This window comes from Myotis daubentonii, chromosome 5, assembly GCF_963259705.1.
Source record: "Myotis daubentonii chromosome 5, mMyoDau2.1, whole genome shotgun sequence".
NCBI classification, from domain to species: Eukaryota; Metazoa; Chordata; class Mammalia; order Chiroptera; family Vespertilionidae; genus Myotis; species Myotis daubentonii.
In genome coordinates this window covers 33,748,806-33,762,741 of record NC_081844.1, presented here as the reverse complement: position 1 = coordinate 33,762,741, position 13,936 = coordinate 33,748,806, and the positions used below count along the sequence as shown (strand labels likewise).

At 53.7% G+C, this 13,936-nt stretch overlaps 1 protein-coding gene across 1 annotated transcript; it reads left to right on the top strand.

Moving 5' to 3' along the window:
• Positions 1-5,222: 5,222 nt before the first annotated feature.
• Positions 5,223-13,565, top strand: CNN2 (calponin 2). Its single transcript, XM_059697400.1, has 7 exons — positions 5,223-5,382; positions 9,104-9,225; positions 9,763-9,829; positions 9,931-10,068; positions 11,756-11,872; positions 11,985-12,131; positions 12,620-13,565. The coding sequence occupies exons 1-7, from the start codon at positions 5,320-5,322 to the stop codon at positions 12,893-12,895; spliced, it is 930 nt and encodes a 309-aa protein (XP_059553383.1). The 5' UTR covers positions 5,223-5,319; the 3' UTR covers positions 12,896-13,565.
• The last annotated feature ends 371 nt before the right edge of the window (positions 13,566-13,936 follow it).

Genomic DNA, 13,936 nt, shown 5'->3' with positions numbered 1-13,936 from the left:
TTTAAAAATCTCTGGGCTCAGACCCCTGCACAGCACCCAAAGCCCCTGCAACCAGTGGTCCTCCAGCCCCTGCAGTCTCCCCAGAGGTCAGCCTGGTTGGATCAGTGAGTGCCGTGGGTTCAAGGGCACAGGGTAGTTGCAGAAGCTCAAGACCTCCCTGCCAAGTTCCCTAGCTGAGGCCAAAATCCCTAAGATTTTGACATGTGTAACTCCACAGCCTTTATCTCAGGGTTTACACACATGGATCCACAGATGTCAGTCCTACGGGCAGTAGGGGCTTTACAGACAGGAGAGGGAGGCACAGAACGGTGTAGAAGGCCACACAGCCAGGTGGGCAGTCATAATTTGAACCCAGGCTCCAAGGCAGGGACACTGAAGTCAGAGAACTAAATACACGGAATCATACTAGTATAATTCTACTAGAGGCCTGGGTTTTTTGTTTTGTTTTGTTTTTTTACTTGTTGAAGAGACTTTATTATGGCAGATCCATTCTGTCTAACTGGGGGCACTGGGTGACATGACAGCTCAGAAGCAGAGAAGCTGGAGACTAGCCCCCCTTCCTGGGGGGGCCCTAGAAGGCTCTGGGGGGCACACGCTAGTCATCCATAGGCCCCCGTGGGGGTGGGGGGCAGAGGGACCTGACATCCAGGCTGGGGCTCACCCCCCACCCCAGGCCCGGCTGTGGGGAAGGAGGTGGAGCCCGAGGGGTGAGCACAGGTGAGGACAGAAAGGCGGGCTGGGGGCAGGGGCACTACTTTTGATGAATGAACAAATTACTGAATAATTGAATTAATTTATTCTGTTATTTATTAATTTATTGGTTTATCTGTACACCAGGTCTACAAATTTGTGCACCAGTAGGGTCCCTCGGCCTGGCCTGCAGGATCGGGCCAAAACCAGCTCTCAGACATCCCCCGAGGGGTCCCGGATTGCAAGAAGGTGCAGGCCAGGCCGAGGGACCCCACAGGTGCATGATCGGGGCTGGGGAGGAACTCGGGAGGTTGACCAGCTGGGGAGGGACCATGGGAGGGCTCCAGGGCCTGTCCGGCCTTCTGGCTCAGTCCTGATCAGGCCGGACCCCAGCAGCAAGCTAACCTACTGGTAAGAGCATCTGCCCCCTGGTGGTCCGTGCACATCATAGTGAGCAGTTGAGCGGACTTAGCATGTCATTAGCATATTACACTTTGATTGGTTAAATGGACAACCAGACAACTGGACACTTAGCATATTAGGCTTTTATTATATAGGATCAGTCTGAGTTCCTTGGGCAGAGGTCCTGTAATTACAAGCACACCTCATTTTATTGCATTTCACGTCCTTGTGCTTCACAGGTGTTGCAGTTTTTACAAATGGAAAGCAAGACCCTCTATCAACAGAAAGGTTATTACCTGCTTTATTTCAATACTCACTTTATTAAGATGGTCTGGATCCGACCCCCCATTCTTCAAGGTATAGAAATATAAATAGTCTAAGCCAGTGATGGTGAACCTATGACACGTGTGTCAGAGGTGACACGCGAACTCATTTTTTTGGTTGATTTTTCTTTGTTAAATGGCATTTAAATATATAAAATAAATATCAAAAATATAAATCTTTGTTTTACTATGGTTGCAAATATCAAAACATTTCTATATGCACCAGAGTTAAGTTAGGGTTTTTCAAAATGCTGGCACACTGAGCTCAAAAGGTTCGCCATCACGCTCTGGAACCCCAGGATGTCAAGTCTGGGAGGTCTGAGTCTGGATTTCTAGGGTTCTGGGAGACTCAAGAGCCTAGACCAAGGGTTGGCAAACGTAGCTGTAAAAGGCCAGAGAGTCAGTATTTCAACTCTGCAGTCCAGAGACCACCCAGTTCTGCAATAGCGGTTAATGCTGAAGGTGAACAGTCAATAAGCCAACTAGCTGGGCACCAATAAAACTTTGGACACCGAAATTTATTTATTTTAGTTAGTTAGTTTTGGCTTTCTTTTTTTGTATTTTTGGGGGGTGGGACACTGAAATTTAAAAAGTTTGTGATTTCCAAGCTTTGTGTAATAGTATTTTGTAAAAAATTATTTCCACCCAGCTGGTGTGGTTCAGTGGTTGAGCACTGACCTATAAACCAGAAAGTCACAGTTCGATTCCCAGAGCATATGCCCAGGTTTTGGGCTCAATTCCCAGTGGTGAGTGTGCAGGAGGCAGCCGATTGATGATTCTCTCTCATCATTGATGTTTCTATCTCTTCCTCTCTTAAATTAATAAAAATATACTTAAAAAAAATTCTTTCAACGCCCTGACTGGCTTGGCTCAGTGGATAGAGCGCCAGCCTGTAGACTGAAAGGTCCCAGGTTAGATTCCGGTCAAAGGCATGTACCTTCGTTGCAGGCACATCCCCAGTAGGGGGCGTGCAGGAGGCAGCTGATCGATGTTTCTAACTCTCTATCCCTCTCCCTTCCTCTCTGTAAAAAATCAATAAAATATATTTTTTAAAAAAAATTCTTTCAACCACTTAAAAATGTAATACCTATTCTTAGCTCATGGGTCACCAAAAAAAAAAAAAAAGGCAATATCTGGATTTGCCTATGGGTCCAAACAGCCCCAGCCAGTAGAAAGAAAAGACAAACCACACACATAATTTTCAACTTTCTAGTAGAATTAAGAACAGTTTTGTAAAAAAAAAAAAAAAAAAAAAAAAAAAGAACAGTTTTGTAATATGTTTCACATCACTCTATATCTCAAAAATATGATCATTTTAGCATGTGATCAATATGAAAAATGATGAATGAAGTTTGTGACACCTTTTTCTGGACCACGTCTTTGAAATCTGGCGTGTTTCCCACTCAAACACAACTAGAAACATCTATGAGAGAAACATCCCTCAGCTGCCTCTTGCATGCCCCCTACTGGGGAGCGAACCTGCAACCGGCCATGTGCCCTGACCGGGAATCAAACCGGTGACCTCGGTGTAGGGGACAATGCTCAATCAACGAAGCCACACTGGCCAGGGCTAAGGTGCCCAGCTCTTATGTGGCACAATGTCCCAGGCATATTTGGGGGCGTGTGGTGAATATTAATGCCTGGGAAGCAGACCATTTCACAGATGGGAGACTGAGGCTGGGTGGTTTTTGCAGGGCTTGCCCGGGTCTCCAGCAGGCGCACAGGCTGGCAGGTGCTTCTAGGGTTTGGAGCCATCTAGGCTCAGTCTGCTTGTTTCTGTTTCAGCTCCCGGCCAGCGCTGAGGAGGCCCCCCCGCCCCCCCTAATAGAAATGCTGTAGGGGGACCCAGCACCCCAGGATATGGGCGGGCTGCTGTCCTGTGAGTATGCCTGCCTGGACTGGCATGAGTTGGACACAGGGCTGTAGGCATAGGTGGGGGTCACATGCAACTTCTCAGAGACCCCCAACTCAGATGGTATCCCTAGGGAGTAAGTGTTGGCCCCCCGGACAAGCACCAGGGGCCAGGCCAGGGCAAGGAAACCCATGGCCATGTTGCCAGCAGCCACTGACCTCTGCAGGCTGGCTTGAGACCTCTTCATAGTGCCTCCAGAGTGCCCTGGGGCCACATCTTGCCCAACAGGACCTGCATGGAATCTACCTGAACACCCCATGCCCCTACCACCCTCCCAGCTCCCACCTAGACACCAAGAAACTGCACTGTTCCCATCCTGAGTTGCATTGCCTCATTGTTGAGCCTCCCACTTTCACTGGTCCCCATTTCACAGATGATGAAACTGAGACCCAGAAGGGAAGGACCCTCCTCCCTCCCCCCCCCCCCCCCCGCCCAAGACCATCCAGCTAGGACTTGAACCCTGAAGAAAGGCGTCTTCAGATGGATGGAATGGGAGAATGACAGGCAGAGAAAGAGGAAGCAAACATCAAGAGAGTGGTGGGCCAGCGATGAGTGCTCGCCAGGGAAGGGGCATCGGTAAGTCATTTCTGAGCCCTCACAGAGTCCAACCAGCCACTTGTCACATGTGTCAAACTCCTATACATGCTTCAGAACCCCATCTCATGTCTCCTCTTATGTGCACCTTTCCTTGATCCGTCCAGCCAGTGGAGCCTTGACTTCCCTTCCAGGTTCCTCCACCCCAGGCCCCTTTTTCTGTACTGTGCTTGTTCACATGGGACAGGGGACGTGGTGCCTGGCTCTGTCTTCCCAAGGATGGGCAGGAGCTAAGGTCTCCTGGAAGCCAGGATTGCCTAGCAAGGAACTGGCCCAGAGCCGTGTCAGGGAACTTTTGATGAATGAACAAATTACTGAATAAGTGAATTAATTTATTCTGTTATTTATTAATTTATTGGTTTATCTTACAAGCAAACATCACCTATTGAGCACCAACTGTGTGCCTGGTCTGGTAGCTTGGTAGCCTCGGCCTTAACCCCAAGACATCTCCTGACTTCAACTCTCTGCTATTTCATACACCCCTCCACCCCCCATCATTCCTCAGCCCAGAATTCAAGGTCCCTTCTCATCCCCCATCCCCCAATCTATCTGATTGATCTCTACATGCTCGCTGATGGTCCCTCTAGTCCAGCGGTTCTCAACCTGTGGGTCAAGACCCCTTTGGCCGTCGAACGACCCTTTCCCAGGGGTCGCCTAAGACCATCCTGCATATCAGATATTTACATGACGATTCATAACAGTAGCAACATTACAGTTATGAAGTAGCAACGAATATAATTCTATGGTTGGGTCACAACATGAGGAACTGTATTTAAAGGGCCAGAAGGTTGAGAACCACTGCTCTAGTCCTTTGCACCTTTTTTCTTTTTTCTGCCAGGGACACGAATCCCTTTTGGACTGGCAAACTCCTACTCATCCATCAGAGCCCCATCTCCAATGGCCCCTTCCTCTGAGGACTCCTCTAGTTCCCTTGTCCACCACCCAGCTGTGGAGTTCCGGGAGGGAGGCTAAATTGGGAGGTGCTTCTAAGTGGCAGGGAGGAGTCCTCACTCGTGCACCAAGGGAACTAGGGTTCCATCCAACAATCCCCTGTCTGCCATCGCTGCAGAAAGGGAAACTGAGGCCGAGAAAGGGTGCGGGAGCCACTTACTGGCCCCGCAGCAGGGAGAGGGCGGGCGTGCCATGCCCTGGCAGTCGAAAGCCCCCGCCCCTCCCTCCCTCAGTTTCCCTTCGGGACTCCCGGGAACGAGGCGTCCGCGGGGCGGGCGTAGGCGCGGCGGACGGAGTCAGGAAGTCCGCGGCCGCAGGAATCCGGCGCATCCCGGCCTTATAAGGGCAAGGGCGCCGGGGGCCAATCAGCGGCGGGGGCGGGGGCGGACCGCGCGTCCCGCCGGCGCGCCCGCCAGGTCCGGTCCCGCCGTCGCAGCCGCCGCCGGCATGAGCACCACGCAGTTCAACAAGGGGCCCTCGTACGGGCTCTCGGCTGAGGTCAAGAACCGGGTGAGTGAGGGGCGCCCCGGGGATCCTGCGCCGTCTAGGCTCCCCGACGTCTGGGCGCAGTGGCTCTGAGACCTGGGATGAAAGTGGCCCTCCTCGTCCCCAACATCCCGGTTCTGGGGGCGCCCGCCGAGACTCCCTCAGCTCCGGGGGAGCAGAGAGGTCTGCGACCTGGCACTGCCCAGCGTCGGGGAGCGGCTGGGTCTGACCCTCCTCCCCAGCCCCGGGCCCTTCCAGCGCTGCAGCCGAGGGAAAACTGAGGCTCCGGGAGGACCCCGGCAGCCCCTCCTCCCCTGGCCACACGTCTGTTTGGGGGCCGCACAAGCTGTAGGAGGGGAAGCGGGTGGACCAGGTGTCTTTTTAATTAGGGTGTGGCCACCCCCACAGGAATTTCCCAACCTCTCACACCTGGGAGGAGGACAAGGGGAAGTTGCTGGAGGAGGAGGCCGCCTGCTTGGGCTGTTCCCTTGTATGTTCTCTTTGTCTCCGTCTGACAAGTCTGACAAAGGAACAGCAGAGGGGTCCACACGGCGCCCCGGTCCCCTAACATGTGTGTTTCGTAACCTAGAAACACGGGGTGGGGCCAGTGGGAGACACTTTTTAAGAAAACTCCTGTGGTTCTGGCTCAGAGAGGGGCAGACACTTTTGGAGGGTCACACAGCCGGGCCCATCTCGGGAAGGGGGAGCACAGGGGGTGACCCAGATCCATGGGGAGGTCTCAGGCCTGATAAGCAAGGGCCTTTCCAGCTGAGGAGCGCTCACCCCCCCCCACACACACACACATACATCCTCTCACCAGACATCTGGGAAGGAAGCCTGCCTGGGCATGCTGAGTCCGGCCAGCCCCGGACGGGGGCCTGCAGTTGGCACCCTAGGACCTGTGACAGGAGGGAGAATTCTCCATTGCCTCCAGCGGGCTCCTTGGAGCCTCCCTTCATCCCTTTGACAAAAGGGGAAGCTGAAGCTTAGGAAGCCATGAGATAGAGAATGGTCACTCAGCTGGCTCTGCGCCGCCCCCCCCCCCCCCCCCCGGCCCCCAAGAATCCCCCCTCCAGCAATAGTCCCATAGAGTGAGCAGGGAACGTTGACAGGCTGCCTGTGCATGCTGTCCCACACGCCCAAGGCAGTTTCAAGGCCCCAGTTTGCACACAGGGCTCAGAGCTGCCCAGGACCACACAGCTTGCAAACAGCAGAGTCAGGACTAGAACCAGACCTGTTGCATCCAGCGCCTGACGGCCACTGGTCCTCCTGGACCTGGCGTTTATCCCAGGAAGTGTGTGAGAACCGGGAAGCTTCGGAGATGGAGTGAGACAGGGGCAGGTTGATACCTGCATGGGCCGGTAAGGTCAGAGGCTCCCTGAAGTCAGGCCTCAGTTTGTAAGTTTGGAGTGTGAGTTGGCCACCGACCAGCTTGCCACGGTCGCTTGTCCCTCTTCCTATGGCTTGGAGCCCAGGCCCTGCCCACTTTTCCAGCTACCTAAGACAGGGGAGACCCAGAGACCTCTGTCTGGCCCGCGTGCCTCAGTTTACCCCCAGCTGATTGGCCTGAGGCAGGCGGTTGTCCCTTGTGTCCCTCTGAGCAGCTCTGGCCACTTGATTCTGGGCCGGGTGACTGACTTTTAGACCATTGGGAACAGCTGGTCCCAATTTAGCAGATTGCGCAGAAGGCGGTGGCTGCATTCCTGGCAGTTTGCGGTGGTGAAGAATGCTTCAGGCCACTGTGGGGAGGGCCAGGCGCCTTTGCCCAGGACCCTGGCCCCCTTGAGCCGTCATGGACGGGTCCCAGCTGGGCAGGCGTTCCAGGCATCCAGACCAGCCCATCTGCCTCAGGCTCAGCCATCAGGACGTGACCCTGCTCATTCCTCCAGCTGAACAAAGCTTCATCTGGGCTGGGCTGCTCCCCCAGCCCTGGGAACCAGGAGACTGCAGCCCGAGGGGTGGGCCAAGCGGATCGGGTTAGCCGATCAGCCTCCTGCCTTTGTCTCCCCCGGGCTCTGGGCGGGTGATTCCATATCGTATCCCGAGGGTTTCTATGCAGTTACCAGGAGGCAGGCCAGGGTTCAGGAGAGCCCTATCCAAACCATTCCAGACACTGATGGGAAACTGAGGTACAGGGAAGAGAAATCATGGGGGAGTTGGGGCAGAGCCGAGTAGGAATTAGGTCTGCACAAGGTTTCAGTCCCCTGGGGGATGGGAGGAGAGGAAAAGAAAGGGCCTCCCCCGTGGGGATCTGTGAGTAAAGGTGGGCAGGGGGGTCTGGGGTAGAAAACTCACCCAGTGGGACAGTCTGGTCCTGAACGGGGGCTGGACTCAGCTTTCTACCACCCCCAAGGAGCTGCCCTGGGGCTGACCAACTCTGCCCGTTTTGGCCTGGGTCTCCCGACTTCTTGGGGCTGCCCTGGGCTTCAGCCATTCTGACTTTCTCAGCCGTCAGTGTTCTGGGATGCTGCCGCTGGAAACGGGGTGTGTGTGTGTGTGTGTGTGTGTGTGTGTGTGTGTGTGTGTGATGGGGGACCAGGAGCACATTTATCCAGGACAGCACTAAGCTGGTCAGCAAAGCTCGAGGGGGGCGGGGGATGCATCATAAGCAAGAAGCTATATTATAACAGAAGGTGGAGATAAAAGACAGAAGGAAGCCCTAACCGGTATGGCTCAGTGGATAGAGCGTCGGCCTGCGGACTGGGGGGTCCCAGGTTCGAGTCCAGTCAAGGGCGTGTATCTTGGTTGCGGGCACATCCCCAGTAGAAGATGTGCAGGAGGCAGCTGATCAATGTTTCTATCCCTCTCCCTTCCTCTCTGTAAAAAATCAATAAAACATTAAAAAAAAAAGACAGAAAGAAAATAAGGAGGCAGGGCCAGGGAGAGAGGGGTACCAGAGGAGGGCCGTCATAGCTAGTGGTCAGGGAACTCCTCTCCAAAGAGGTGACCTTCAAGCTGTGACTAGATGGAAGGTAGGGACCCAGCCATGCAAACATCTAAGTCAAAAGTGACAGCACATGCAAAGGCCCTGAGCCAGTAGCTGGTATGGCCAGTGCTAGGCACAGAGAATGGCTTGGTGGTCCCTCAGTAAGTTAAACAGAATCACCACATGACCCATCAATTCCACTCCTAGATATGTTCCCAAACTAATTAAAATAGGTGTTTCAGAAAACCTGTACATGGATATTCACAGCAGCAGGATTCACAATGGCCAAGAGATGGAAGCGGCTTAAATGCCCATCAACTGGTCAATGGATACACACAATGTGGTCCATCCACACAGTGGAATATTACTCAGCCGTGGAAAGGAATGAGGCACTGACACGCTACAACATGGATGGATAGACCTTGAACACATGCTACTAGTGAGAGAAGCCAGGCACAAAAGGCCGCATAGTGTGCGATTCCATTGATGTGAAATGTCCAGAACAGGCAAGTCCAGAGACAGGAAGTGGGAACAGAAGGGTTTGTCTCTAGTGCAGGTAGAGCAGGAGATGAGGGTTTGGCACCATTGGAAGTGGATTAGAGCCAAAGTTTGTCAGTGAGAGAGAGGAGCGCGTCTGTGGAGGGTGGTTTATCTGTGCCTGTGAGTGTCCCTGCTGATGGGACACAGCTCCATAGTGCGTGGCCGGCCAGACCCCTCCGTCTCCTTCCTATGGAGCCGCCAGCCTCACCCCATCAGCAGCTTCAGACAACGTCTGCTGGGTGTGTCCTCATCCCAATCTTATGCCCTCTGCTCCTGCAGCTTCTGTCCAAGTATGACCCTCAGAAGGAGGCGGAGCTCCGAGGCTGGATCGAGGGACTCACAGGCCTGTCTATTGGTCCCGACTTCCAGAAGGGTCTGAAGGATGGAATTATCCTGTGCACGTGAGTGTGGGTGTTGGCACAGGCTTGTCATCCGGAATGTCCTGCACAGTGTGGTCGTGCTCCCCTTGCCGTTGGAAGCTTGCTTGCTCTTCCCTCGATGAGTCTGTGTCTTTCCCTTTGTGTGTGTGTGCGATTGCTTTGTTGAGGATCTCTAGCAGGAAGCATCCTTGTCTTATGCCCTTCCTTTCATGGGAGAGCCTCTAAAGTTTCCGGAGGCCTTTCTCTGCTGCATCCTACTCAGCTGTAGTTCAGACATTCTGTGGTTTGCACATTTGAATGGAAATTCTCAGATTCACTCCCAGAAATCAGGGCTTCTGGATTATGCTCCCAACACCCGTTATTGTCACTCTTTAGCATCTTTGCTTTGTGGGTGAAGATGACATTGCAAGAGGGGAAACTAAGGCCCAGAAAGAAGCAGTGAGGTTGACAAGGAAAGTGGCTAAGAGGAGAATTAGCCTCTTGGGTCTGTGAGCTCCAGGTTCACCTATGCTAATGGAGGGTCCTGATTCCTCCCCACCCATGCTTTCCCTCCCCCAGACTCATGAATAAGCTGCAGCCGGGCTCAGTCCCCAAGATCAACCGCTCCATGCAAAACTGGCACCAGGTGAGGGACTGTCGGGTACAGTAAGGATGGGGCTGGGGGACCCCATCTGACCTGTAGGCCGTCTGAGGTCCTCTCACAGCCCCTTTTGTGTCTCCTCCCAGCTAGAAAACCTCTCCAACTTCATCAAGGCCATGGTCAGCTACGGCATGAACCCTGTGGACCTGTTCGAGGCCAATGACCTGTTTGAGAGTGGAAACATGACACAGGTGCAGGTGTCTCTTCTGGCTCTGGCAGGGAAGGTGAGGCCCAGAGAGGGGCAGCAACTTGCCCAAAGCCACACAGCAGACGGTACAGATTAAAGACGCTGACAGACACAGTCTACCCCTTCTTGGGCTCACAGTCTGAGGGAGGAAGCACACTGTAAACCAAAAATATTTTTGTTTGTTTAAAAAGTCTTTATATTTAAAATTTTTAATTTTTTTGTATTTTTTGTTAATCATCAACAAGGATATTTTTTCATTGATTTTTAGAGAGAGTGGAAGGGAGGGAGGTGGGGAGAGAGAGAAAGAGAACTATTGATGTGAGAGAGACACATCAATTGGTTGACCGGGGCCAGGGATTGAACCTGCAACCTAGATATGTACCCATGACTGGGGATTGGACCCAAGACCCTTTGGTGCACAGGTGATGCCCCAACCACTGAGAAACACTGACCAGGGCAAAACTTTCTGTTTTAGAGTAGTTTTAGGTTCACACCAAAATTGAGAGGAAGCTACAGAGCTTTCCCATATGCCCCCTGGCCAGGTGCAGCCCACCCCCGCTCAGGCACAGCCTCCCCACCATCCACATCCTCACTGGAGTTTGAACCATTTGTTACCATTCGGCCAAGCACATCTCCTCAGCACCCAGAGACTAGAGTTTACAAGAGGGTTCCCTCTTCAAGTCATCCTATATAATAAAATGCTAATATGCAAAATGACCAAATGGCAGAATGACCAGTTGCTATGTTGTGCACTGACCACCAGGGGGCAGACGCTCAACACAAGAGCTGCCCCCCCCCCCCCCATGGTCTGCACTCCCACAGGGGGCGCGCCACTCAGCCAGAAGCTCTGAGCCAGACTCAAGGCTGGCAGCAGTGGTGGTGGGAGTCTCTCCTGCCTCCGTGGCAGTTGGACATCCCCCACAAGGGCTCCCAGACTGCTAGAAGGTGCAGGCCAGGCTGAGGCCCCCCACCTCCCCGCATGAATTTCGTGCACTAGGCCTCTAGTTTTCTTATAAGCTATAAGTCATAGATTGTGAGACATGCCTGGAGGAAGAAGAAAGAATTAGACCAGCCCTGGCTGGTTTGGCTCAGTGGATTGAGCGTTGGCCTGCGGACTGAAGGGTCCTGGGTTTGATTCTGGTCAAGGACACATACCCGGGTTGCAGGCTCGATCCCCAGTAGGGGGCATGCAGGAGGCAGCCGATCAATGATTCTCTCTCATCAGTAATGTTTCTATCTCTCTCCCTCTCCTCTGAAATCAATAAAAATATATTAAAAAAAAAAAAAAGAATTAGACCAATGTGTGGGGTCTAGTGACCCTTAAAGACCAGGGTAGGTTGGAACAGTGTTTCCAGAGGAAGGAATAGCAAGGCCCTGATGTAGGAATAGGGAGGAGCTCTCATGTCAGGAATGGTGATCTGAGTGGTGTTTTCAAGGGCTGCCCCAGGAGGACCGGGGACGGGGAGATCAGGGAGGAGCCAGGGGCAAGTTTCCACGTGAGAGTTGGGTAGAAGGTGATGAAAGATGAGACCCCCAGAATGCTTGGCCTGAGCAATAGGAAGGCTGGGGGCCAACAGGACCTCTGACTCTGACGCCTAAGTCATTGGGCAGCAGGCGAAGGGGACAGGCTGCAGCCCAATCCTCCTCCAGGGTCACACACTCTGGGACTGGCTCAGGAGTCCAGGCTGCCCCTCCCTGATACTCCCAGCCCCCCTTCCCTCCAGGCCAAGACTAAGGGGCTGCAGAGTGGCGTGGACATTGGCATCAAGTACTCGGAGAAGCAGGAGCGGAACTTTGATGACGCCACCATGAAGGCGGGCCAGTGTGTCATCGGGCTCCAGGTGGGCACCAGGGCCCATCGGGGGTAGGGGAGATGCTGTGACCCAGCCCTGTCCCGCTCAGGGGCCTCTGGAGTTTCGGGCAGCCTGACCTCTCCTGCCCGTCTTTCTGCAGATGGGTACCAACAAGTGTGCCAGCCAGTCAGGCATGACGGCCTATGGTACAAGAAGGCATCTGTACGACCCCAAGAACCATATCCTGCCACCCATGGACCACTCAACCATCAGCCTGCAAATGGGCACCAACAAGTGTGCCAGCCAGGTGGGCCTCACCCAGTCCCCCTCAGGCACGCCCCCACCTGGGCTTCCCTCCTGCCTTCTCTGTCTCTGCCTCAGCTTACTATGTGTCCCCAAGGAAGTTTCAACCTAGCCCTGTGCCTCAGTTTCCCTCAAGGGATTGACCTGAGGCCCATTCAACTCTGAAATGTTTAGACCCTGTGGTTCTCACTTTTCCTGCTGTGTCACATGTGATGGGGGTTTTGGAGCCGTCGGGTTTTCAGGAGGCCCTGGCTCCAGACTAGAAGCTTCCTGACTGACAGGAGAGCTGGACCCAACCACCCCTGGTTCCAAAGGAGAGGGGTAATGAATCATCTCAGCAGGGTCAGAACGGAGGGTGTCTGAGCCGGGCTTGGAAGGACGCAGAGGAGTGTGTCCTGTGACTGTAAAGGGAGATGGGAGATGGGGTGGAAATTTTGGGGCCTTACGTTTCCCTCGTCCCTCCCATCCTGATGCTCTCTCTTCCCTCTCCAGGTGGGCATGACGGCTCCTGGGACCCGGCGGCACATCTATGACACCAAGCTGGGGACCGACAAGTGTGACAATTCCTCCATGTCTCTGCAGATGGGCTACACACAGGGTGCCAACCAGAGCGGCCAGGTCTTTGGCCTGGGCCGGCAGATATACGACCCCAAGTACTGCCCACAAGGCCCAATGGCTGACGGGGCTCCAGGGTCAGTTGGCGACTGCCCAAGCCCAGGGAAGGCCCCGGAGTACCCTCCGTACTACCAAGAGGAGGCGGGCTACTGAGGCCCCATCCTTGCAGAGTGTCTCCTCACGCCATCGTCCCGTCGGGAATTTGGGGGTTTTCTACGTTTTCATCTTGTTTTTCTATGTGTTTAAGTTGAGGGTCTGTGAAAGCCAGAGCCAAATGCATATAGGATGGGGGTCCCTGCTAGGGCACACCCAGGTAGCAAATTTCCCAGCAGGCTTAGGGCCAAGCGGGGGGGAGGTGGGGAGAGGGAGAAACCTGTGCAGGGAGGGAAACTGGCCCCAAATGCTTCCGGTTGCTTCTGCCCCTCTTCTCTTTTTTCTGCTGATCAGTTTGTGGTTTCTGTACCAACAGAAGTTTCAGGCAGTTTTAACAAAAGTAATTTTTTTTTGGGGGGGGGGTTGCGGTGGGAAGGAAGGAAGTTCCTGGGGAGAGGGCTGTGAGGGACTGCATTTCCCCAGGACCCTCACAGGGCACCCATGAGGAAACGGGCAGACAGGACAATAGAGTTCTGAGTGGTTGAGGCAAAGCCAGACCCCCACCTCTTCCATGATTGTCCCCTCTCCCCCGCCAAGTACTGCACAGGGACCCCCACTAGGAGGCCCTCCCTGGGACCAGCCCCACCCAGGAGCCCTGGGACCAAGAGATAATGTGAAATACCAACTGTGGACCAAAAGCAATAAAAACCTCTTTTTAAAAGGAAAAGAAGGTGAATTTTCTGTCATTTCTCTCTCCTCATCCTCTCAATTTTCTCTCACCTCTCACTTTTCTCATTCTCTCACTTTTCTCAGACCTGTCTTCTCTCCTTATTCTCTCGGTTTGGTTTTCATGGACCTAGCCTAGTCAAGGCCAAAGAGCAGAATCCAGTCCCAAACGCTGACACCAGTTCCAAAGAGCCAGCCTAGACCCTAAGAGTCAGTGTAGCCATAGCCAGTCCCGGAGGGCAGAGCCAGGCCCCAGGAGCCCCACCAAGACCCATGTAGCTGAAGCCAGTCCCAAACGGCAGAGCCCGAGTCTGCAGAGCCTTGCGCTCTGTTACGGAATGTTTTACTTCATTTGATTACTTATACGAGCAGAGA